Below are 26,902 nucleotides of genomic sequence, written 5' to 3' on the forward strand. Positions count from 1 at the left end.
GGAGCAGGAAGGCAGGATTAGAGAAGCACGGGCATCTGGACTCCCTGTGGCTGATCTAAGAGGGCTTTACCACTGTAAACACCGTCCCGAGCACATGCTCAGGACGACAGTTCATTCACGGGGAAAATCACATGCCATTTGGCAAATTTATAACCTACAAAAATTTAGGAATTGATTGAAAGAATTCAAATCTAATAAAAGACAAAATGTTAAAGCCTACCAATACAACTCTGCCTAGGACACCAGTGAAAAATAGACAAACCCAGCTCTAGACTGAGTGAGGATGTGAAAGAGTTGAGGTTATTTCATGTCCAGAGGAGGCGGTGATCAACTGAGACCTTGCTTTTTCATATCGTCCTGACAACGAGCCTACTCATTTATGTCCTATGTAATTGACGTTTGATTTTGGTCTATATCTTTTGACTTATTTGAGCCACCCTACTAAGTCCTGATGTACTAAATAGAGGACACTCTGGGCTTTCCATTGATATCTCGTGTGTTTGGGTGGCTTCTTTTAGCTCCAAAGAGGAAGGAAATCACAGAAAACGTTCAATGGGAAGATTCCCCTTTCCTCGGTTCTCAGGAGGATATGGGCATATTATATTTTGGCTTTTCTTCACGTCATTGTGATCAGTGAAGTGTTTTACACGTTGTTGGACAAAAGAGTCTTCACTTTGTTAGGCTATTAAATAAACCCACTGCCCCATATTTACATTTAATTTCTGAAAATAAAGAATAAAAACTTTTTAAAGGCTCTTCTTTGAACATTTAGCAAATTTAAAAAGAAAAAAGTACACACAACAGACAAAACAGAAAAACACAGGCCTCTCCACAAAGCTGTGTAGGCTAACTGGCTGGTAGATTTGAAAAATGAGTAAACATTATCCTACATATACAATTATTGGTGTCATCCTTAATTTTTGGCCTTCCAAAGAAAAAAAAAAAAACCTGGTTGGTGATTTTTACAATTAGCTTAATAAAGCTAAAAATGCATTTCTTTTTTAAACAGCAAAAAACAAACAAAACCCAAATTTTTCAATTGAACCTTTTTTGGTCTCTTTAAAAATACTCTTGGATGAAACTGGTGAATTCATCTATCCATCCATGCTCCTCATCTTATCCAATTCAGGGTTGCACGGTGGGGAATCACCATCTTTTCCAAGATGCCGCATGAGAAACTGGGTGTATGAGCTCACCTTATCAGTGTGGCCCTCCACAATAGTCCCAGTTTCTCATGAAGCCCCTTCGCAAAATTGGTCCTGATAGATCACCACTCAGCCACAGGGCTAACACAGAGACAGACAACCATTCTGTTGTCCATATTCACATCTGTAGCTAATTTAGAGTCATCAGTTAGCCTAACATAAGAGTGTTTGGACTGTGGAGGGAGAACATGCAAACACAAACCAGCGTCTACATGTTATTGTGTACTGTAATTTGGGAACAGTGACAAAAATATGTGGAATGGAGTATTAAAAAGACTGAAGTCACTGCAGCCATTTTCTGCGCTTCTCGTCTGAGCTTTTTGTGGTCTTCAATGTTTGTTTGTTTTTTAAACTCTTCCTCTTCTATGTGAACCTTGCTGTCACTCCGTTTCCTGTTCAAACTTTTCAAATAACTGTAATTCGACCTGTTCATTAGATCATCTTGGTGGAATGGAATTCAGGAATGCACTGTCCTTGCGCATTCCCACAATTCCCTCCCTCTGCATGGCTAAAACATTATGCAAAGTGCCCCCAGCATAGAATCTTACATTAGTCGAATGTCATGCAAAAAGTGGTGACACGCTTTAGATACATAAAGTGTCCTGCAGTGGTGCCAGGTTTGCTAAATGACCCCAGACATCGTCATTTCTGTAGTGCGGATTCTTACTGCTGGTCATAAAAGCATCATTGTGCACATCTGTGACTAGAAAATACAGGCCGATCATGTATTAATCTAAAAAAAAAAAAAAAAAAAGGTCACATCTTCTTTTTGTGTGTGTGTGTGTTTTAACTGTAATGTGCATTGAATATTAAAGAAGAGCCGGTTCAAAAATACCCAGAGCATCCATGCACGGGTGTGTATGTGTGATCAATGACACGTGCATGTGACACATGTTAGCTCTGTTCACAAAGAGTTTTCTTGACCTACGGACCAGCACCACAGCAACTATGAGGTTAGACAGTCTTTCATCAAGGCTTACTTGCAAAACCAGCACTGTTTGTAAAATCCAGGCTTTCCTCCCTGTCATGGGTGGATTGGACTGCTGATATGTTTCAAAGTGGGGGGTTTTCTCCCCACTAACAGAACTTATATACAAGGGTTTCAATTAGAAGACAAATAACTCTAAACACTTTGACCAGTTTAACGTGTTTTTAGTCATACGTCTGCCTGCAAATACTCTGAGTGTGTGTCTGTGTGCATGTGTGTGTGTAGCGACTGGGGGGGAAAAAAGCATTCTGGAGAATTACAAGTGACAGCTTGATAACCAAATTGTGCAGGCCGGGCAGAACAAAGTTTAAATTCTCACTTCCTCATTGTAAGTATCGGCAAAAACAGCAAGTGTGATAAACCCGTGCATTTCTACAGAAACAGGAGTGTGTGTGCTTTGAGGGTGGACGCACGCTCCAAGGCACACAACAAGCCCCGTCAGCTGACTAACACCACCAACACGGCCACAGCAGGCTTTAACGTGACGGTGCTGGCGCATAGGATGATGATGAAAGAGGCTGTGGATGCAGCATGAAATGTGGCCAAATAACAGTTGGCTGCAGCAGCCTTTAGCCTGTAAGTACACTGTAGCATTAGAGCCTACAGATTATGTAACAGCACGACTTCAGACCAAAACCTGCATGATACTATCACTACCTTACAGGCTAGGAAATATATTAAAGAGTAGTCAGACACGTTTTTTCCCCATAGGTAAGCAGATAAAAATCCTAAAAATAGAATTTTCCTATTTTTTCCTAACGTCACAGGAAAATCACATTTGTTTTCTTTGGTTAGGGTTTCTTTGGTTATAATAATAAAGCGCATAGTGTTAAAGCAAAGAACCCCGCCGCAAACAAAATCAGCTAGCTACGTGGTGCATGAATGACTCACCGACAGAAAAAGCAGCACGAGATGCGCGGGGCCACGCTCGCTTCACAGCACTCAGACACGAGCGGCAGACAGTCCGGTCCTGATGGTGCATCCTCCAGGCAAAAGCCGCTCACAGGAAAAAAAAAAGGATGTGTGTGTGAAAACAACCATACCCGGAGCACCAGGGCTGACTCTGGCAACTGGGCGGGGATCTCCTATAGCTGATCAGCTGATCCAGCACCAGACGCTCACTTCCTCACAGAGAAGAAGAAAGGGTGGGAGCCGGGAAAGTGTAGTCGGTAAATGTAAATATTCGCCTTCTTGGTGCCTTAAAGAAAAGTCGATACACTACAAAATGTGTGCTAAAAGAAGCATAAACTAAACACTTTGTGCAGTTGTGAAATTGAGATGTAGACGGTAATGAAATGTCATCACTCCCCCTCTGCTTTGGTATGTTCCAGGATGTGCAGTGTTTACAAACCTCTCACCTCGCCGTCAGAGATCTGACCACGGGGTGCGTTCGGTTAGGCCGCATTGCTAATGAAGGTTCCTTAAATGAGTGAAGTAACCCGGAAGTATCTGCGTGGCGGGGCTTATTTATTAGCTTCAGAGATTTACGCAAAAGGGAGAGTTCGTTTTTAAAAGCAGGATTTAGCATATTGGCATTTATGACTGTAATATTTTGTTATAATAATGAGATTGTTAGCTAAAAACTCACTATTTTTGTCCTTAAGAATTACTCCAATTTGAATATTTTGAAAAGACCAAAATTCAATATTTCTAGACTGGGACAATATGAGGTCATGGAGAGATTTCCATAAATTTTGGACAGTCACACGCCCATAAAACATGCGCTCTGTTGCTTTGTTGTTTTACAAATATAACAGTTGTCTGACACAAATTTAAACCTGTTTAATTCAAGTATATCTCCATTTTCATCCATTATATGTGTCGCAGACCAAATTTGTTTTGTCATCCATTCTTCCACAAACATAGATTTCCCTCGATTCAATATCACCCTATTATTCCACAATGGAACATTGTGGGCACTAAAGTTATGTTTAAACATTAATTTCCAATTTAACAAAACTTGTTGATGAAATTTGGAGAGTTTTATGGGCAGTTTAGAAATTTCAAAATCACATACTAATAGAAATTGGATATCCCCAACTTTGTTGAAAATAAGATGGTATCAAGAACCAGATCTCATCATTCTTTTAAGAAAGATCAGAGCCAATTAATCTTTAACACGCCAGTCATTTTTTCACAATCGATTGCTTTTAAACCCCCCTCTTCATAATCTTTTATCAAGTCCCTGTTACTGATATAGTGATGTTTATTTTTCCATATGAAATTAAAATTCACCTTATTGATGTCTTTTACAATCCTTGGTGAGATGACTAGGGAATAAGCTGGATAGATTAATCAGGACAAAGATTCAACCTTGGTTAACATTGTCCTTCTGAACAACATTAAATCTCTCTGTAGCCAATGGTTCAAAGGTTTTTTTTGCATTTGTCAATTGTGTTCTGAATATTCTTTTTTTCACTATCAGCCAGTTAACCAAATTCCAAGATATTTGATCTCATTTTTGACAGGTGTATCATACAAAGAAGAGTGAGAACAAGTATGGATACTCATGAGTTCACATTTGTCCAGGTTCAGGCGTAGTCCAGAAGCATCAGAAAAGATCTTTATTGTATCAATAATACCAATGGAATTTGTTCTTTATTTTTTAGAAAGTTTGTTGTATCATTGGCAAGCTGACTTATAATTAATTTGTGGTTATTTATGTCTAATCCTTTGATGTTTGAATTTATGACAGTAATAGCAAGGAATTCAATGGCTACAATGAATAAAAGAGGCGAGATGCTGCAGCCCCGCCTGATGCCTCTTTCCACCCTGAACCTGGGACATGTGCCTTGAAAGGGAAACACAACTATTATAATATCAGTGTATAACATAGTCATCATATCCAGAAATGCATCTCCAAACCCAAAATGTTTAAATGTCTTAATAATAAAAGTCCTTCAAATACAAACAAACACGCCTAGTAGCAACTATCACAACCACCAGATTCACAAGACATACTATTTTTAAGCATCACGTTTCGCGCAATTTACAGTAAATTGCATGTTTCATACTGTAATAAATTACAGTTGCACAGTTCATTTGAATATTCTCCTCTTGCAAGAAAAACACATAGAACTAAATAATCCACAAGTCCAGCAACAAAAATATCCCTGTCCACAACTTTCAGTCACACAACTGACACAGTGCCCCTTTATTAAATCCAGTGTTTTTAACAATAAACAAAAAACCCCACGCGCCTTCTCCTTTAACATTCCAAACTTTGTAGTAAACGCTTTTTTTGGACTGTTCCTAGTTTACATAAGTGACATAAAACAGGAGGGCAAGAACATGTTGTGGTGAACTGAGATGTGCGTTTTGTAGTCCAATTTCTGCACATTGTAGTTTCAACAGGAAGAACATCATTCACACTCTTTTTTCTAACTCCTTATCTTTTCTCCTACCTGCCGAACATAATTAGTAAAAGGAAACAGGAGATAGTTTCATTCATGTTGGAACGTGTTCCCAGATAGTACGAATACATTATTAATAGTAAGATTACTGCAAATTAAGCATTCTAAAACATATGAGTACTGTAAACAACAAAAAAATATTTTATTTCTTATACACAGAATACTCTGGAGCAGGCACAACGTTGGTGCTTACTTTCCACACAGTACATCCATTATCCTAGTTTTACAGAAGAGATTTTGTTTACTAACTTTCCATAAATATATTCACCAAATTAGCTGGTAATTCATCAAGAAGACACAACATGCACCACCATCTGTTCAGATATGGTGCTACTGTACTGGAAGCAATGGGGTCAGTGCAAGATATGTTGGACACTTTGTGTTTTTTTGTGTTATATCCTGGAAAAAAACAAAACAAACGAAGATGCTGATATCAGTGTATCTCAGACAGCCCAGTAATACAGTATACAGATCAGATCCAGGTTCTAATGATTACTGTCGTGAGTTCGTAAGTAGTGCTTTTCTTTTCTGTTTTTGCATCTTTTCTGTAAGCACTGCTTTCTATGTTGTTTTGATTGTTTCAAATTCAGTGTTGTGCAAAGGACATTTTCATGTTGAAATGTAGTGAAAGCTGATAAAACCTGAGCTATTTTACAAATAGAAAAAAATATTAAAATAAAAGTTCCCTGCTAGGGACTTTTATTTTATTATTATGAACTGTCACAAACACCAATATACAGTGGCTTGCAAAAGTATTCGGCCCCCTTGAACTTTCCACATTTTGTCACATTACAGCCACAAACATGAATCAATTTTATTGGAATTCCACATGAAAGACCAATACAAAGTGGTGTAAACGTGAGAAGTGGAACGAAAATCATACATGATTCCAAACATTTTTTACAAATAAATAACTGCAAAGTGGGTTTTGCGTAATTATTCAGCCCCCTTTGGTCTGAGTGCAGTCAGTTGCCCATAGACATTGCCTGATGAGTGCTAATGAATAAATAGAGTGCACCTGTGTGTGATCTAATGTCAGTACAAATACAGCTGCTCTGTGAGGCCTCAGAGGTTGTCTAAGAGAATATTGGGAGCAATGACACCATGAAGTCCAAAGAACACACCAGACAGGTCAGGGATAAAGTTATTGAGAAATTTAAAGCAGGCTTAGGCTACAAAAAGATTTCCCAAGCCTTGAACATCCTATGGAGCACTGTTCAAGAAATGGAAGGAGTATGGCACAACTGTAAACCTACCAAGACAAGGCCGTCCACCTAAACTCACAGGCCGAACAAGGAGAGCGCTGATCAGAAATGCAGCCAAGAGGCCCATGGTGACTCTGGACGAGCTGCAGAGATCTACAGCTCAGGTGGGGGAATCTGTCCATAGGACAACTATTAGTCGTGCACTGCACAAAGTTGGCCTTTATGGAAGAGTGGCAAGAAGAAAGCCATTGTTAACAGCAAACCATAAGAAGTCCTGTTTGCAGTTTTCCACAAGCCATGTGGGGGACACAGCAAACATGTGGAAGAAGGTGCTCTGGTCAGATGAGACCAGAATGGAACTTTTAGGAACACATGCAAAACACTATATGTGGCAGAAAACTAACACTGCACATCACTCTGAACACACCATCCCCACTGTCAAATATGGTGGTGGCAGCATCATGCTCTGGGGGTGCTTCTCTTCAGCAGGGACAGGGAAGCTGGTCAGAGTTGATGGGAAGATGGATGGAGCCAAATACAGGGCAATCTTGGAAGAAAACCTCTTGGAGTCTGCAAAAGACTTGAGACTGGGGCGGAGGTTCACCTTCCAGCAGGACAACGACCCTAAACATAAAGCCAGAGCAACAATGGAACGGTTTAAAACAAAACATATCCATGTGTTAGAATGGCCCAGTCAAAGTCCAGATCTAAATCCAATCTGTGGCAAGATCTGAAAACTGCTGTTCACAAACGCTGTCCATCTAATCTGACTGAGCTGGAGCTGTTTTGCAAAGAAGAATGGGCAAGAATGTCAGTCTCTAGATGTGCAAAGCTGGTAGAGACATACCCTAAAAGACTGGCAGCTGTAATTGCAGCAAAAGGTGGTTCTACAAAGTATTGACTCAGGGGGCTGAATAATTACGCACACCCCACAGTTATTTATTTGTCAAAAATGTTTGGAATCATGTATGATTTTCGTTCCACTTCTCTCGTGTACACCACTTTGTGTTGGTCTTTCACATGTAATTCCAATAAAATTGATTCATGTTTGTGGCTGTAATGTGACAAAATGTGGAAAAGTTCAAGGGGGCTGAATACTTTTGCAAGTCACTGTATATCCAGCTACATTATTACCTTGCTTTTAATTTATAACAGTAAATATAACTAATGTTATATTCCATGTAGGTGCCATGACCCTGACATAGGCTCTTTTCACAGAAAACATTTTGATCTCTTACAGCAGAAGCAGAACAGGCGTCTGTATAATGAATGGTGGCTGAAGCTGTGATTTAAGGGTTTTGTTATTGCATGCAGGCTCACTGTCACTCTGACGTGCCCTTTTATAAGACATGACATTGTAGTTACTGGTAATATGCTGATATATCAATTTTTAGAAGTTATAGTTTTTCAAATGCCTGTTCCAAACCACAAAATCAAACTATATATTTTCATAAACAAGCAATCTGAGGTTTCTGAGTGTTATCTTAAACGTGACTTTCACTTGCCAAGGTACGTGTCAAGCATTATTATTATTATTGTTATTATTGTTGCTTTAATGTCATTTGAAAAAGTTTTTCCAGATAAGAGGAGTAGGCTATAACTTACAATCCAATATTATTTCAACACAGACTGAGTTATATCTCCACACTACACATGAATCTGCGCTAGCCTCTCAGACCAAATTTAAGACCTTTCTATGTTCATTTTATAGCTGTTAGATCAAGACAACCCCCCCATCTTACTGGACAAATGCACCAATTCATAAAATTGAAGTATTATATATTGCATAATAAGTCTTAACTGCGACTTGTGCAGTTATATAATGGCACTGCTTTTGCAGATGCTTCCACGCATTGAAACCTGCGAAATCGAGTTTACGTCTGTAGATGGAGCTCTTGTAACTGTAGATATCTTTTTTTTTAAACTCCCGCTAATCCAGCTGTCACCTTACTTAAAGACCATGACAATGCTTCAAGCAGAAGTACAAGTGAAGCATTTTAAATACTACAGTTTCCTCATATTAGAAAATTGAAACATGAGACATACAACATGAGTGTGACATAGTGCAGCGTGTGGTGCTTGTCTATCTCTGACGTCCCAAGTTTTTAACAAAAGCTACAAAAATCTTGTACTTTCACAGAAAGACAAGAGTTTGGATTATTCTAATCAGGGTTTTTAAATATGTGTGAGCCACTGTAATCGGGCACAGTTGTAATGAGAATGCCTTCTTGTGCACTTAAGAGTGGTTCAAGTTTGAAGAAATTCAATGTATTTATAAAACTAAAAATGTTAGCAGCCCCATTAGTTATACCTCCATGTGTCACAATTTGGTAGGCAGATGTTTCACAAAAAGTCAGTTGCTTTGTCATTTTTGTGCAATTTTTTCTTCCGTTTTGGCCATTTGCTATTTGTTTGATAGACTCCTTTTTGGCTGTCTTATCTGTACAGGAAATCTGATGTGTTTTAAGTTCAGTTGAGATTACACAAACATGTCTCCAGGCTACTTACAAAAGAATGTGACTTTCATTGAATCAAATAAGTTAGGCTTCATACAGTGCTTCATGTACTCTCTGTCCTAAACTTCACATATGTGATTACAGTCCAGAGCCTGAAAGTGGCTGTCTTATTTGACAAACATCTACACATCTCATACAGGACAACAGATTTTCTCTGATGTCACATGGCAGGAGATGACTTGTAAGTCCATTGGGCAACATCTGATAAGAATCCAGGACTGAACGCGTCTACACGCATGCAGTAAAACCTCAACTTTAACTATGTGGCCTGATGTGTGTGAAAGTTCAAGGATGTAATCATCACCGTGTAGACTTTATTCTTTCTCATGTAAACGTTAAATAAAATACATTTAAAGCAGATACACTTCTATCATTTCTTACAGGTTTTGGGGATATATTTTTTCAGTAATATCCCTCACGATGTAGAAAAGAAGAAGTTTTACACTATTTGAAATAATAATGATAATTTAAATGTGCTTATTTTTGCCAAAAAAATTTTGTTACATTGTATTGCTTAGGCAAGGTCTGGAGGATGAACACAGAAGGCGTAGAGGTGGTGAAGTTTAAACACCTGGGGTGATTTGTGACAGAAAGATGTCAGCAAGAGTTTAAAGATGGTATAAGACCATCTTATTTTCATTGGGAGTGACTGGGAAGGATTAGAGATGAGAACATCAGAGGTACAGCTCAGGATGGGTTAGGAAATATGCAGAGGAGGAATAGTGGATACGCTGTGTGAAGGATGTTGAAGATGGAGCTGCCAGGCAAGAAGAAAAGAAGAAGAGCACAAGATTCATGGATATGGGGAAGGAGGACATGCTTGATGTGACAGAGGAGGATGCTGGGAAAGAGTGAAATGGAGGTAAATGATCCGCTGTGGCAAGCCCTAAAGAGCGCAGCTGAAAGAAGAAGAAGACACAGATTCTTCCTTCTAATACAGCGAGCTATAAATAGATGCATGCTGACCATTCTTTGCTTCAGATGGTTCACAGTTTACACTGATGCTGGGACACAGAATAAAATAGTTTTTATGGTTTTTCAAATATGACACCCACAATTTCCTCTTGTCATTTGTGATCGTGGTTGCCTCATGACGAAAAATTATATATAAATATATTTTCAGTTTAAAGTTAGTTGAAATAAAGCATATCTTATCATCACAATTACTTGTACAGTGTGTCTGAATAAGAGGAACATCATGTAAATCGGAAATCGGAAGCTCCTTTTTTCATGTTATGTGAATACCAGTGAGTGGCATGTTATCAATAATCACTAGATTTGGAGACTATGTCTAATAATAGAAAAGATTTATATGGGTCGAGTGAGAAATTCCAGTATTGGGAAGTGCTTGCTCACCGTGCCCCAAAAATGGATCAGTGAGTGATAAACATCTTATTTGCTTTGTACACACAGTTCATGCCAAGTCCTGAGAATTCGCCAGGCTATTTTTAACACAAAGATTTCTGAGGACGTTCAATTCAGGGGACCACGAGGGCTGTTTGGAAAGCTTCAGCAATGTTTCTTGAAGCTCCTTCTCATGGATTTTGAGTTTTGCATTTTGGGTCATTGTCCTGCTTTAGGATTCACCCTGCATTAAAAACATAGTATTTCCACCCCCATGCTTACTAGTGTTCATGATGCTACTATCAACAAATGCTGTTCCTTCTTTCTCTAAACATATCTTTCATGACTCTCAAAGAGCTCAATTTGAACTTTATCTGTCAACAGCACTTGTTTCCAAAACGACTCTGGCTCATTATTGTTGTGAACGCTTCAGACACTGACTTTTGCGAGGAGGCCGCAGAGAAAGTTTCCTTTCCTCCTCGACATACATCCCCATTGTGCAGCCTTCGCCAGCCCTCCTGAACATTCCTGCATTTGCTTTGCAGTCACTTGGGTAACTTTGTGTTGGCTTTCTGCTCAGTAGGCTTGCAGTTGTTCTTAGTCCTCTGAATCTCTTGTGGATCCCCTTAACTGGTAACTATTAATAACAGTTAACTTCATTTTAGATATCTAGTCAAGCCTAGAAACACCCACTGTAGAATAACAGGCCTACCAAGTTAATGAGGTTTTGTGTGTCTTACAAGTTTTGTGCACAAACCTTTGACTGCTCTTTAACTAATGAATTCATTAGTACTAATGCTACTGTAGTGTGGAAGCTTGAAGATCTCTGTTACTATGGACATAAATGCAGACGCATATTAAAGTTCATAATGAATACTTTCTAAACTGGACCATTTAGCTTTTGTAGTTCTGATGCTCTCTGAATGCTTCCAGGTTTTAAATTTGTGAGCCAAGTTAGCTAATTTAACTCAAACATGCTTTAAGACAAAAGCACGGATCCTATAGCTATGTTTACACTCTAAAAACAAAAGTTGTGCTACAGTATTTAAGATCAGACACAACAAAGTTGGACAAAGAGGAGGGGAAAGATTTGATTTATTCTTCTTGTTAGTCTTCTGCCTCTCTTTTCTTTTTCCTGTCTGTTTCCTGCCCTCACGTTCTGTTTCACTGATGACTGGTTTCTCATTAATACGCTGTTAAAATCTCACATACATTGTGTAATTTCATCTTAACTGATACTACATCTGCTATGGATGAACTATCCCAAATGGCACATTTCTGTGCTCCTTGGCCTCAAGGTGGCTCCACAACTACACAATAGATTTAAACAGAATAGAACACAATAGAAAAAAAACATAAAATAGAACTTTATTGTTTGTTTTTGTTGTGGTTTTTTTTTCAGAAAAGGACTGTTTATCAGCTCTTGGATTGCCAGCAAAAGAAAAAGTATCCAACAAAGTTACATAGTGAGGTGTGCAACATGATAGTAAACAGTGCAGCGTGTGGTCCTTCCAGTACACCTGGCTTTCTTTGGGAGTCGACCAGTCTGGATATTTCTGAGAAAATGTTAGTCATTCTGATAGCAGACACGTCTCTGTGATCTTGACTAACTGAACTAACATTTTACACATACAATACTTCCACATACCACACCCAAGATACAGGTGCCTTCTGCAAAAGAGATCTGTGGTTTGTCTTTCTTAGAAGAATCCAAAGAAAGATATTATAAGAAAACCCTGAAAACAAACTTAGAAAGTACCAGCCTCAGTCAAATCAAATCGAATGACTTTTTATTGTCACATCACAGTGCTGAGTTCCTTACGATTACACTTTAACTCCTAAGTTAACATTTGTTAGGACTTTGACCGTGAATTAAAACAATACAGCAGCTGCTGAGATGAACAGCGTCAACCTTATTTATAGGCACCTGCCAGACGAAGGACTTTTCCTTGGATATTGTGTCCTACATTTCTCTTAATATGCAGGGTTGGTACTAACAACAAATTCGAGTGACCTAGACTACACGAGACACCAGAGGTTTTCCCAAAAATACCTTTTTGGGTTAATAAAGAAAGTATTCACAGCTGTAACGATCCAGCACAATCTCCCAAAGTCACCTGTTTACCGAATGCTTATTACTGGTGTGAACGTGAGTTATTCTGCACCCCAGTTCTCCCGCTAACATTTCCTCTATTTTGCTTGAACATTGAATGAGGTAGGGCAGCAATGCGTGGATAGAATGAACAACAATGTTAACGCACTGCAGTGTGAGTCATATCAAACCAGTTAGGCGGGATAGTTTTTGTTTTTTTAACAAGTTTTTAAAATGGCTGTTGGAAAATAGTGTACACATATACTTCTAACCTTCAGCACTAATCCAACAATACTAGGAAGTCAAACCTACAGTGCAGGAACAACCACTAAATAACTGGGACTGTAAAGTGTCTTGCTACTCTCCATCTGTAACGCCTGTCTTGTATAACAATATCTAGATAATTGCAATCTCATTTGGCTTTTAAATGTGGAAGGCTTGCAAAGTGAAGAGTGTATCTTCTTCTTTTGTCTGTGTGCACAGATGTGCTGTTAAGTGCAGTGAGCCTTTTCTGTGTTTGATCGATCTGCATGCTGACTTCAAGCTCTGCATCAAGTCTTATTCAAGTGAAACAAAATTGTCTTACTATTGCTAGGCTGAGGCTCCTTCTAATAGATGGCAAAAATAACAAACTAGTATTTATTTGTAGTCTATTTATAGTCATTTCTATATTAATTTCACATTAATTGATCTCAGGTTTAAGTAAAAATTGTAATCTATGATCGCATTGTCACTCTTTGTGATTTAAACTGCCACGACGAGAAGGACAAATGTTGTAAAATTACTACTGATATAGAATCTAAAAAAAGCACACAATAAAAATGTAACTACTGTTCATATAACAGACTACCCATTACATTGCACACCTACTGTTCTTTGACCTGAAAATGTGTTGAAATATAGTGATTAAAACATGCACTTTAATGGGCAACTGACCAGGCTGTTATTTTCGGGTTCAGCACTCATCCTAAGCAATTAAACCACTTCAAGGCATAAAAGCCTGTTTATAAATAACCTCACAACCAACAGGCCAGAACCAAAATTGTCAGTTTGTTTAATCCCCCCCCCATTCGCAGCTGTTCAATCTAATTCCGATCAACACCACAGGTTTTATGACTGCGACGATGAAGCAATACAGAACGGCCGGTGTACACTGGAAACTCAAAGTCTTTTCAGATCTCTTGGGAGAGGCTTGTAAAGGATTACTCATTCAACACATGACACTGGGTTGCATTATTTTGGCATAAATAAATAAAAAAAATCATATTGGTATTTCAAACAAAAATGTTTTGGGACAGTTCGGAGGTGCTTTTCGTGGGAAAATGTAGATAAAGCAATTCAAAACAACAGAAAATAAAGGACACTACAAGTGAAGAGAGGAAAAGAAAATCTAATATGTAGGTCAAAGGTTAAAGAATTGTAAGATCAAAGTGCAGACACTTTCACTGCTCTCTGAATAGATTTTAATGTTTCGAGTGGGGTGGATTAATAAAAAGGCTTATTTGAGTATACAAACTTCCAAAATTCTGTATTTATTGAAGTTCAAGCAAAGCATCGGCATCAGCTGCTGGTGGTGTAATGGTGTGGGGGATATTTTCTTGGCACACTTTAGGTCCCAAAGTAACAACTAAGCCTCATTTAAACACCACAGCCTATTTGAGTATTTTGAGAATGTCCATCCCTTTATGACCACATTGTACTCATCTTCTCATGTCCGCTCCCAACAGGAAATCACACCATATCACAAAGGTCAAATCATCTCATACCAGTTTTCTTGAACACGAAAATAAATTTTCTATATTCAAATAGCCTCCACAGTCACCAAATCCCAAACCAATGTGTTTCTAGCACCTTATATAATCCATGCCACACAGAAGAAAAGCAGTTCTGAAGCCAAAAAGGGGCTGAATGCAGTACTGGCAAGGAATACCTAATTAAGGCGGGTGTATTTATTCCACTATGTGATTTCTTCTAGGACATTATAGAGATATGATGTAAAACGCAAATAATTTAGACAGGGATAAAAACAATAACAACAACAAAAATCATTCATTCATCCATACACATGTTAGTTTACTGCAATAAAGTTTCCTACCTCTTCCTCATCTCTTCAATCAATGATGCTTACTGGGTACAAAAACCTTGAGGCAAATAATTTACTATTAGTCTCCCATCTGACTTAAGACTGTAACTAAGGAAAAAAGGGGAAAAGGAGCCCCTCTCTAGCAATTAAGCGCTCAGGCCATAGTCTGGTAGGGAATATAACTAGGTTTTACCAGCAAAATAAAAAAGTTTAAAGTCCAAAATAGATTAAATTTAAAAATAAAACAACAACAAACAAAAACACACACGCGCTCACAAAAGTCAATCAATTCCCACTTCCTGGTGAAATCGAAACACACCGCAACATAGTGTCGCGCAACAAAAACGCAACCGAAAGAGGCGCAATGCCTGCTGGGAAATGTAGTCTTTCACGAAATGGAATTTTCCAAGATATCTGCGAGAGCAGAGTGAGTGGAAATTTACTCCGTTTCCCTCCCTTCGTAGTATGCAGAACTGTGTCTGCCGTGCAGGATGTTTTGTTGAAACTCAACCAGTAGAATCATATTCTTATCTGTCTGCTGAGGCTGTTGACGGTTATTATCATGGTCAGGGCAACATGCCTGATTACAGCAATATCTTTTGGATTATTATTGTTATAATATTGTTATGCTCTACAACCTTCTGGTACATTCTTTATATTATTTGCTCAGTAGTAGTGCCAGCTGTTTTAACAGAACCCAAGCTGTGCGGTTGATTATAGTGAGTGTTTTAACTTGCATTGCAAGCCTCTTCTAACACTATCTACACTATGCAACATACACACGCACAAACAGACACACACTGAAGAATCGGAGCATGCAAATATTTGCAAGCGGTAACATTAATGCACACACCTACTTCACATGCACACACTATTTAGGGCCCACTCAACACAAGAGGTGCTGCTGTCTGATAAGAATGAGACACTTGCTTTTCTCCCAACTGGATGTAATGTTATTATGATTGTTTTTAGAGAGCAAAGCTCATGTGGCTCAGCTCTGTGTTGCAATGGAGTGATGGCACAACAGTCACTATAAATTAGGTGTTGATGATTGCTGGTGTTTTCTCTTGTTGCTCTACAATGACAACTATTTCCTCCAGATTGCAAGCCCGATGCTCTCCAACAAATAGCAGCGTCCGTGTCAGGTCACTTGGAAAATGAAAACATGTGTTGTTGCAACAGCAAAGTATGCATAACTTTATTCCTCTGATGGGCATTGTTGTTGGCATGCGGGCCAAAAATTCCTTTCTGGGGAGACTTCAGAAAAAAATAAATCTCATTAGGAGCTACACTTCAGTGACCTGGCCTTGAATGGGTTTCTAGCAGTTTCCCCGATTGGCAGCAGCTCGAGACCTTCCAGGTGTGTTAGTTCAGGTTAAGCAGCCACCTTGGTATCTAATTAGGGGTACATAAAAGATTATGGAAGATTTGGCAAGCTTAGGGATGCTTTGTCTGATCAGCAGTGGAAAGTTACTAAACATTTAGACAACTTTACCCAGTTAGACAAACCAGTAAATACTAACATCTATTCTCCATTTTCACGTTTAAGTAAACCCGACACTTTTTAATTTTCACGAGTTCGTAAAAATGCATATGCCTGACCTACTTATTTTGTTTAAGGACAAGCAAATGATCTTCCTCATTCAAAGCACGCTGAGGAAAAGGGTGGGCGTGACCCAGGACTCTCGACTTCCCGTTGAATCGCTCAGTGTGCACCTGCCTGTCTTCCTAAGCTTACATAAACAGACAGGTGACCAGGAGAACCAGTAGCCTAGTGATAATAAACCGGAGCAATTTCTAGTAGGCGGTATTTTGCGCCCTGTAACACGTCACGGGTGTAATACACGTGTGGGGCGTGGAATCGAGCGGATGCCTATAAGGAGCGAGGGCAGCATTGTCTGACGGGCATCACAGCTTTCTGTGAAAGTCGGAAGAGACACGCCGGCAGTTAATGTGAAGTCCACAACCTGGAGAGGCGACCTACGTGAGCCGAGGAAGCTGCGAGCATTCAGTACGAAGACGCTTCTCCACACACATCTCCGCCTATGGGGCGTGGAGAGAGACGGTTGTGAATCTCTTTGCTTTTGGCGCGTTCGCGAACACTAGCGATCCAGGTACATGTGTAGCGACTTGTTTTGACTTTTTTTTTTTTTTATCAGCAGAACCGGTGAGTGTGTGTGTGGAGGCTGAGCTGTTTTGTCAATAAACCAAAATATCCGAGCACGTGCCAGCGGGAAGTCCATTGAGGCTGCTTTTATTTAAAGCTACGCTAGGTCTCATTCAATGGGGTGCCAACTGACTGTTGAGCCACCAGACTCATGTTTTACAGCTGACGTCAGGCAGGGGGAAATGACGGATGTTTTAAAGGGTAAAAAGTGTGAAGGAGTACGCGTAGAGCCGTCCGTGTGTGTTTGGAAACGCGTCCCGCATCTCGAGGATGGCTAATGATGACGACTGCTATCTCTTGGAAGATGCGCAGTTTTTGCAGGCGGATGAATGAGTGACTGTTCTAGAAATTTCCCCCCACTACTTAGGTGCAGTTGGGACTACTTGCCTGACCGTGGTAGACTGGTGTCGCCCTCCTCTCTGTATTCACAAAGGCACTCTCAGGCTGTCAGGCACATCTGGCATTGTTTTGTACACTAACTATCCATTATACCGCTGCTCTCCACGATGGCGTCAGTCGGCCTTTGCTCCAAAGCCCTTGATCGCTTATTGTGTTATTAGACATTTAAAGCAGAGGTGCCACATTTGGTGTCTCCTTGTAGGCTGCTGTGACCGTTGCCAGAGAGCGACATTCATTTAAAATCCGGCTGTGCAAAGTAAGCTGCTCAGCATAAGTTTAGTCCTTAACGACTCCTTAAATAAATTGCAGCTTCTGTTTATCCTCAGGGTTTATATATTTTATTGTAATTCGTATTCCCAATGTGGTATTGGCACATGCCAGGACACGTTTGTCTTGGCGTGCATCTCTGCTGTCAAGTAACTGCTATGCACTTGCACACTAGACCTTCTTAGATAGGTCTTGGCTTAGAAACAAAAAAGAAGAAGAAAGAAACTTTAACTACATGGATTTATTAATGTGTTATGCATGTGCTAAAGTCTGCCCCGTGGCATTATTTAAACCCATGATGTCAGTATGTGGGAGCATGCTGCGCGAGTCCCCATCCTGGCATACCGGGGTGTTGGTGATTGAGCTTGACTCTTGCATTAAATAATGATATTGCAAATACAATTCTATTTGTCTGCTGAATGAATGAATGCTATATTTCAGAGTCTCATGGGCAGTTTGTGGTGAACACATGGAGCGCAGGCCTTGATGATGAGATGGTAAAATGAAAACAAAGGCTTCTTTTACAGAGAGGGATGGTTATGCATAAAGCATGGTTGTGAAGTCCGATGCGTGGGGTTATTTTCTCCCATGCATGGCAAGCTGAAACCTCAGGAGGGGCCTGGCAGCCAAGTGTGTGTTTGTATGTTTGTGTGTGTATGTGTGTATGAGACTGACACAAAACAGATGTGCTCTGACATCCCCTTGCATATTACTTTTTGCTGACACAAGAATTTTATTTTAATCCATCCCTCTTGTAAACTTTATGTTCCTGCAGAATTTGGAATATTTAGCATATGCAGAATGCAGTTAGCTATAAACTTTTGGTGCAGTTAAATGTCCTTCTAATTTCAGGAGTGGAATATGACGATGCCAGTTTAACAGATTCAGGTGTGTCCATAAAAGCAGACATTGTGAATCGGTCCTTGTTTTGTGTGGTATATATAAAGGAGCTATACTCCTTTAGCTCCATATTTAAACTTGTAGCCCTAAATGTATTTTTGCTACCTGTTTATTTTAATGCGCTGCAAGTTTTTGTGTAAGGCACAAGTCAAACTGCACATTTGGTAGTGGCGCAGCGGCATAGTCTTTGCCACATTTCATGATGTCTTACATAATGCTTCTTTGAAGGTTTTATAGTAGTGTGGCTTGAGTCCTTTTGTGTTTAAACAGATTAACGAGGAAAGTCACAGGAAGTCTAATCCCACTGGAAAAATACTAGAGTTGCAAAGCTGGAAATGAGCAATAATATATTGAGCTTCATGTAGTTTACTGAGCATATTTTCATATATTTACATATATTTTCTTTTATTAGTGATTTTTGATCTTTTTATTTTTGTCATCAGATGCAACACATTTCTGTAATTTTATTTTTTTTTGCCCCCACTACACTTCAAATCAAACCTCTAATGTGGTGTTTTTCTTTGCTGTCTTGCAGGAATTTTAACTCTTGGCTTTTCTAGACCAGAGACGTGCAGCATCCTCCGCTTAAAAACTAGAACGACCTCAGTGCCAGTGGATAACCCCATCCAAGTAGTGTATTTGACCAGACAGTGGATCTTAACAACTTCCATCCAGACAGCAAACCAAAGCACAACATTTCCATTCCATTTAAACAAGTGCAAAATAAGTATATTTATATATTTCCATTTTTCTTTATTTTCTTTTATTTTTTTAAAGTTTCCTGTAAGACTTTTTTTTTTTTTTTTAAACATAATCTGTAAAAAAAATGGCTGGTGGAATGGAAGCAGTGGACATAGCTGTGGTGGCACTGTATTTCGTCCTGGTGCTAGCCATCGGGTTTCTTGCCATGTGGAAAGCCAATCGCAGCACTGTGAGCGGCTACTTCCTGGCTGGACGCTCCATGACATGGATTGTGATAGGTGCCTCGCTGTTTGTCAGCAACATTGGCAGTGAACATTTCATTGGCCTGGCTGGGTCAGGAGCAGCAAGTGGCTATGCTGTAGGAGCGTGGGAATTTAATGCACTTCTACTTCTGCAGCTGCTTGGCTGGGTGTTTATCCCTGTGTATATCCACTCAGGAGTCTACACCATGCCAGAGTACCTATCAAAACGCTATGGTGGCAAACGACTCAAGGTTTACTTTGCTTTCTTGTCTGTGCTGCTTTACATTTTTACCAAACTGTCTGTGGACTTGTATGCTGGAGCTCTCTTTATTCAGGAGTCCCTTGGATGGAATCTCTATTTGTCTATTGTTCTGCTTATCAGTATGACTGCTCTGCTCACTGTCACTGGTGGATTGGTGGCAGTGCTCTACACCGACGCCCTTCAGGCAGTGTTGATGATCGGTGGAGCCCTCACCTTAACCATTATGAGCCTGATCAAAGTCGGTGGGCTAGAGGGTGTCAGAACTAAGTACATGCAGGCAGTTCCTAATGTTACCGCTATACTAGCCACTGGAAACTACACATACTCGCCTTCATGTCGCATTGACCCTAAACCAAACTCGCTGAGCATCCTTCGAGGTCCCCTGGATGAAGACATTCCTTGGCCAGGTTTTCTTTTTGGCCAGACGCCTGCATCTATTTGGTACTGGTGTGCGGACCAGGTCATTGTCCAGAGAGTACTGGCAGCAAAAAACATTGCTCATGCAAAGGGCTCAACACTCATGGCTGGATTTCTCAAAATCCTGCCCATGTTTCTAATAGTCATTCCAGGAATGATATCCCGCATTTTGTTTGCAGATGAGATTGCCTGCATCGGGCCGGAGCACTGCATGGCTGTTTGTGGTTCCCAAGCTGGCTGCTCAAACATTGCCTACCCACGTCTGGTCATGGCGGTGATGCCTGTGGGACTTAGGGGTCTTATGATGGCAGTCATGATAGCTGCCCTGATGAGTGACCTTGACTCGATCTTCAACAGCGCAAGCACAATCTTCACCTTGGACATCTACCAGACATTTCGGACGAAGGCATGCCAACGCGAACTGTTGATTGTGGGCCGCATGTTTGTTGTGGTCATGGTGGTCATCAGTATTGCCTGGGTGCCTGTCATTATTGAGATGCAAGGTGGACAGACATACCTCTACATCCAGGAAGTTGCTGGCTACCTCACTCCACCAATTGCTGCCCTTTTCCTTCTAGGTGTATTCTGGAAGCGATGTAATGAGAGAGGTGCATTCTGGGGAGGCATGACGGGTTTTACCCTAGGTACCATACGACTGATCCTGGCATTTATCTACCGTCAGCCTCACTGTGACCAGCCAGATAATAGGCCTGCCTTCGTTGTTCGAATTCACTACATGTATTTTGCTGCTGGGCTGTTCTGGATTTCAGGGTTGGTGGCAATTGTGGTCAGTCTCTGTACTTCTCCACCAGATAAGGAGCAAGTTCGCACCACCACCCTCTGGGGGCTCTACAGCATTGAAATGACTCCCCCTAAGAACAGAGAGGAAACGTACCGGCTGACTGAGAAGAACCACTGTAATGGTGACACAAGCCTGCGTAAAGAGCTGCCCCCAGACGTTAAAAAAGAGAGGTGCGTGGACGGGATGGATATCAAACTTCTGGTCCCTTCCACAGACCATGACCCAGCAACACCAAGTACAGAAACGTCCCCTGCCACCACTCCTGGAGCCCAGATTGGTAACAGAAATATGGAGACAATCAGAGCAGAGGAAGGCTGCCGTAGTGGTGCGGAGACGAGCAGGTGCATGCGTTTGCTGGACTGGGTTTGCGGCTATAAGGGAGAATCGCAGAGCGCTCAGCAAAAAGGGGCGAAGGAGGACGCGAGAGCCATCGCCGAGATGCTGTACGAGCCACCTCGAGTCAAACTTCTCCTCAACCTGGGCTTGGTCTCAGTCTGCTCTGTGGGCATCTTCATGTTTGTTTATTTTTCACTGTAGTAACAAGGACCGAGTGGGGTGGGAGGTGTCTGGGGCTTTTAGAAAGAGTTGACTTTTCAGAGATGTATGAAGCTCTGTCTGTAATATTTACAGTTGTATTTTGTAGCTCTCTAACAGGGATCTAAGCTTAGTGTAATCATTTTTTTTAAATGATGAAAGCTTCTTCACATTTTAAAAAAACCAAACCAAAACAAAAAACTATGACTTCTCTATGACTCTGAATCTTATTTGACACTAGCGTGTCAATTTTGTACAGTGCTTATTGTTATTCCTGTATTCAAAATATCTACTGGGATTTTTAGAATTGTTGTACTCTAAGTGAATTCAATATTTGCCTTATTTGACATATGCACTTGTCTTTTTTGTATTGTGAAAATAAATGTATTCTGTGATTTTTTTTTTTTTTTTTTTTTTTTTAAGCTTTTTATTTTACTCTTGTTCTCAGTGACTGTAGGCTTAGTTGCTGGTGTAGCATACATATATTGGATATTAACAAATATCCATTTATTTTTAATTTTTTCTTTTTATTTGTTTGGTTGAGGGGCCATTATGAACTTTGGGGGGAAAAAAAGAGTTAATGCTGCGAAGCATTGCATTCGCTGCTGGTATTGAATATTACCATTATATTTATTGTGATTATTATATCTGTTTGATTTAGCCTACTGAAGGTGTTGCATCTAAATTTAGTGAAACTTACGGTTAATATTTAATGTTTTTAATATATACATCTTTTGCAGTACAGAGAGAAAAGAGAGAGCAGAAAGAAGCACAAGACTAATAATGTTGTTATTATCGCTACTATCATTTCCCCTTGCAATGAATGACATAATGTAAATGGTCCATTTGAATTGGCTGTTTACGATGTTGTCACTGATGACCTAAATCAGGGCATAACTGGAGCTGTACTGCTATTTTTATTATATTACATTTCCTAGTAGTGTGTTTTCTTCTTTGTTTTCATTACTTTCACTGTTATTTTTATCTTTCTGTGACTGTATTGTGTTGAAAGTTCATGTACTAATATTGTATCGTAACAAAAAGTCACAAGTACCAACAGTCATGAGTTGAGTTGAGTTGTCAGATTGTGTTTTATGCAAATTTCATTTTGTGCTCTACATTACTGAAATTTGTCTCTATTGCATTATGTCCACATTGTGTACAATATACTTCAGGGCTCACTGCATCACCTACAATGTACATTTCTTCTATAGCAGGCTATCTGTTGTGTATCTACTGTGTGTTAATGTATTTCTAGTGCACTGCAGTGCTGAAATGTCATTTAATCTTGTTTGAAGTGCATCTTTTATGAACCTCCTACCGAATGTGTCTTAGTGTGCAATGTTAAAGTGACAAAACATCGACGAACACAGACTTTAAGTTTTTTAAGTACTGAAACTTTGTGCATTAGATACCACATTTCTTCTTTTCTTTTTTTTTTTTGTTTGTTTAAAGTCATTTTCAGGATTTTGTTGTTCTGTCATGTAGACAGTTTTAGTTAGCATTAACAGATAATGCTAAGCAGAAATGACATTTCAGGCATTTGTTGACAAAGTAGCACTTTACTGGACGAGCTTAATCGTGAGATTATTAAGAGCAATTCAGCTCTTAATTAAAAAAAAAAAAAAAAAAAAAAAAAAAAAAAAAAGCAATTCAGCCAGGGTGCTTGAAATCATTGGCCTTCTAGATTGTGGTCATTGTTCCCACAGTGTAACGTGTTCACGCATCAACACCTCATCCCCAGAATACAAAAATAAACGAAAAGTACTGTGTTTGTATGTATTTTTGACACCAATGTTGAATGACCTCAGTCCAAAACATCAGTTTTATAATGTGATAGGCCAATCCCTATCTGTGTCAGGCGTGAATGATGCATAACATGGAGGATGGTTAACAGACGATTGCTGTATGAGTATGGGGAAAGAGCTTTAAAACGCTTTCTTTCTTTCTGAGAGACTTTACATTGTTATTTTTATGGATTTTATTTTTAGAGATTGAAAATAAAGTTTTCGTGGAGACTAAAGCCAGATGTGTTTTCGTTCTTCATAGTCAAAGAAATGAAACGAGAATGAAAGAGTAATGAAGTCACTTCTGGACAATAATAGGATTAAGTTGAAGTATGCAGCAAACGATTTGTTTGCTGGTGGCGTTTGCTGTTATTGCAGCATTATAGGCACATTTTATTGCAGTGTAATTATCTGCTGGTTCCAAGATGCAAGAAGTCATAGGCATCTGTTTAAAAAACAAACAAACTGCTAAATGGTTTTAATTCAGATTAGTTTAATTATGGACCTCACTTTTCAATTCCTCTCTTGTGGTTCTGTTGGTACTGACTTTCATTACAACTTCTGAATAACTGCATTGTGTCTAAATGGCATTTTGCAACTTGCTGTGATTGAGATGTTGTTTTCAGAGCTGCTGAAGAGATGAAGGATTCCATGTTGGATTTCTATAGTAGCAAAATTTTCATCCCATGTGTGTGCAGTGTTTATATATGGAGGGAGCTTTTACTTATTGTTGACCAGGATTATATAAACCCTGGCAAGGCTCTAATAATCTCCTCAGGGCCAGACAGGGATTGGGTGATTCCAGGCCCACAAGATTTAACCAATCAAAAGGCCAGCATCGGTGGCTTACAAATCTCCACTGCTTACCAGTTTAGCTCCATACATCCTTTTATCCTCTGGCGACCAAACCTCACACTTCTGTAATTTTCCACAATTAAGGGTGGATTAAAAGTTACATTGTGAAAACAGACATTCATCATGCAAATTTTCTTGGCATGAAGCACAGATGCCAAAGGCAAAATGCTATATTGTACGGTTAGGTAATCTGTTGACTAATACGGTGTGTTTTTTAGAGTGACACAGTCATCACTGCCATTAACTGCTTCTAGTCAGAGGGTGGTATTTAGTGGCCATGATCTGTTTCAATTTAGACGATGACTCATATCAGCGATGTCCTGTGACTCCCCATAGCAACAAGTTAGAATGTAGCATTCACATTTCAAAGGCGGCTGTGTGGGTAGCACATTGGAATAAAGGAAGACAAACACAGACTTTCCTTGGCAGGTTTTTCTGAAGGTGCCATGACTGAAGCATGTTAATTAATAACTTAGAATTGTCACCTGAAACCCTGCCTGCAGATTCTCAGTTGGTTTTGGGAAAAGCATTGTTTTGTTAGAACTGTGTCACAATGTTGACCTCCCCGTGAAGACATGATTAATGTTTATGGATTATTCATACAAGGATGAGGACCATAAGTGTCTGAGCATGTATAGCAATGGACTTCATTTGCCTCTTATGAAAGAAAATCTGATAAACAAGGCAAAAAAAAAAAAAAAAAGGTTTAGTGAGCTGATCAGGCAATTCCTCCTCTATGGGTACTGGTGTAGCAGTTCATTTATTTTGAAAGAAAGTAAGGTAACCAAGAACATTTGCTGAAGTGTATGTAATGTAACTGTATGTAATGATAAATCAGAAAATGTTGCCTAAGCTTTTTAGTTCTAGGCCACTTTGCTTATTTTAGGTTATTTTAGGTGAAAGGTGTTTAAACTATTTTGTGGTTGTTGCCTCGGAGATGGACTTGACAGAACATGCCATGACCGGATCTTGAGAAAAAATGAATACATGGCATGACTGAATAGCTTGTGGACCCACCTTTAAGAGCAATAAGTTGAAGTACTCATTTTCTGTATGTGTTTGTCAGTCTCTAAAATTGCCTAGTCTTTTACAACATTTCTTCAGTTTATTGAGGTTTACCAGCATTCATTTATGCAGAGGTCTTTCAATTAGGTTAAGGTCTGCACTTTGACTGGGCCTTTGCAACACCTTGATTCTTTTCAGCTGCGCTTGGGATCATTGTCCTATTGCTTGACTCAGTTTTGACTTAGCTTTCTTACAGACGACCTCACATTTGACTCTATTAGTTTTCAGAGGAGTCACGCTCAGCTCAATTACTGCAATCTGTTTGTTTTACAGTCACAGGATGTAAAACAAACCCAACTCATCAGCCCTCCACCAATGTGCTTCACGGCTGGCATGAGGTGTTTGTCCTTATATGCTATGTTTGGTTTTTTCCACATGTGGTGCTGTACATTATGAGCAAACATCTGCTCTTTAGTTTTGTCTCCAAACGGACATCGCTCTAGAAGCCATACTTGTGACGTTTGTAATTCTGTTGTTGTGTTACTGCTTTGTGTGTGTGGATGAATGTCTGTGTATATAATGCATATGGTCCCTTCTGTTTTACTATGTAAACCTTTGTTTCATGTGCAGCACTTTTGTTAAACTTTGTTGTCTTTAAATGTGCTTTATAAATACATTTGGATTGGAGTTTTTTTCTGATTGTACTGTCATGAACCTGTTGAACCTGAATGCCAGGTGAAACTGTCAAAACCTCTACTGTCACAGAGGTGCTCACATTCACAGCTGATCACTTAATCAATGTGTTTCATTTGCAGCACCTGGCTGCTATTTACCTGCTTAATTCCAATTGAAGCAGGAGGGGGGGACTTCTTTTTTTTTTAGTATTGCACAGTATTTCTTTTTCACATGACCTTATATTCCCCCCCCTCTACCATAATATATACACTCACCAGCTACTTGATTAGATACACATGTTCAACTCCACATTAACAGAAATACGAACCAGCCAGTCACAGGACAGCAACTCAATGCATTTAGACATGTAATAATGGTGAAGAGTGCCTGCTGAAGTTCAAACTGCGCCTCAGAATGAACAATAAATGGATTTAGGTTACTTTGAACAAGGTTGCTGTTGCCAGATGGGCTTCTCTGAGTATTTAAGAAACTGCTGATCTGGGTTTTTCTCTTGCAGTCACCTCTAGGATTTAAAGAGAATGGTCCAAAAAGAGAAAATATTCAGTGAGAGGCAGTTTTTTGGGTGAAAATGCCTTGTTGATGGCAGAGGTCGGAGGAGAATGGCCCGACTGCTTTGACCTGATAGGAGAGCAACAGTAACTCAAATCACTGCTTGTTACAACCACGCTGACCTTGTCCATCTCTTTAAGAGCTCAGTGTACCCATCTTCTCATAGCTGATTCCAGAAGGATAATGCACCATGTCACAAAGCTCAAATCATTTCAACCTGATTTTCTGAACATGACAGTGAGGTCACTGTGCTCAAACGGCCTCCACAGTCAACAGATCTTAATCCAACAGATGACCTTTGGGAGGCAGAGTGTTCATGACTGAAAAATAAAAATGATTGGCCAGCTGTGATGAATAAAGAAAAAAAAAAAAAGCAGACAAACCTAAAAGTATTCATTTTCTTTCCCAGACATTTTTTGTTGGTCATAACTTAGTTAAGTACACTTTGAAGCTAATATTACGAATATAAATG

At 39.6% G+C, this 26,902-nt stretch overlaps 2 protein-coding genes across 4 annotated transcripts in view; one reads left to right on the plus strand and one right to left on the minus strand.

Moving 5' to 3' along the window:
- dop1b (DOP1 leucine zipper like protein B) overlaps positions 1-15,124 on the minus strand; it is a 35,870-nt gene extending 20,746 nt beyond the window's left edge. The window contains exon 1 of one of the 2 annotated variants that reach the window (XM_014409025.3): positions 14,859-15,124. The gene's annotated coding sequence lies outside the window, so the exon portion shown is untranslated. Of the gene's footprint in view, positions 1-3,084; positions 3,852-14,858 lie in introns of those variants that run through there. The other variant, XM_004557876.5, reaches the window with a different exon arrangement.
- A 1,460-nt stretch (positions 15,125-16,584) lies between these two features.
- Positions 16,585-23,561, plus strand: slc5a3b (solute carrier family 5 member 3b). 2 transcript variants are annotated; one of them, XM_004557874.5, is made up of 2 exons: positions 16,585-16,960; positions 19,115-23,561. In XM_004557874.5, exon 2 carries the CDS (start codon positions 19,406-19,408, stop codon positions 21,539-21,541), a length of 2,136 nt encoding a protein of 711 aa, XP_004557931.3. In that variant the 5' UTR covers positions 16,585-16,960; positions 19,115-19,405; the 3' UTR covers positions 21,542-23,561. The 2 variants fall into 2 exon arrangements, with proteins under 2 accessions (XP_004557931.3, XP_076731041.1); XM_076874926.1 differs by lacking the exon at positions 16,585-16,960 and adding an exon at positions 17,528-18,567.
- Positions 23,562-26,902: the final 3,341 nt, after the last annotated feature.

This window comes from Maylandia zebra, linkage group LG16 (assembly GCF_041146795.1).
Source record: "Maylandia zebra isolate NMK-2024a linkage group LG16, Mzebra_GT3a, whole genome shotgun sequence".
Classification (NCBI taxonomy): domain Eukaryota; kingdom Metazoa; phylum Chordata; class Actinopteri; order Cichliformes; family Cichlidae; genus Maylandia; species Maylandia zebra.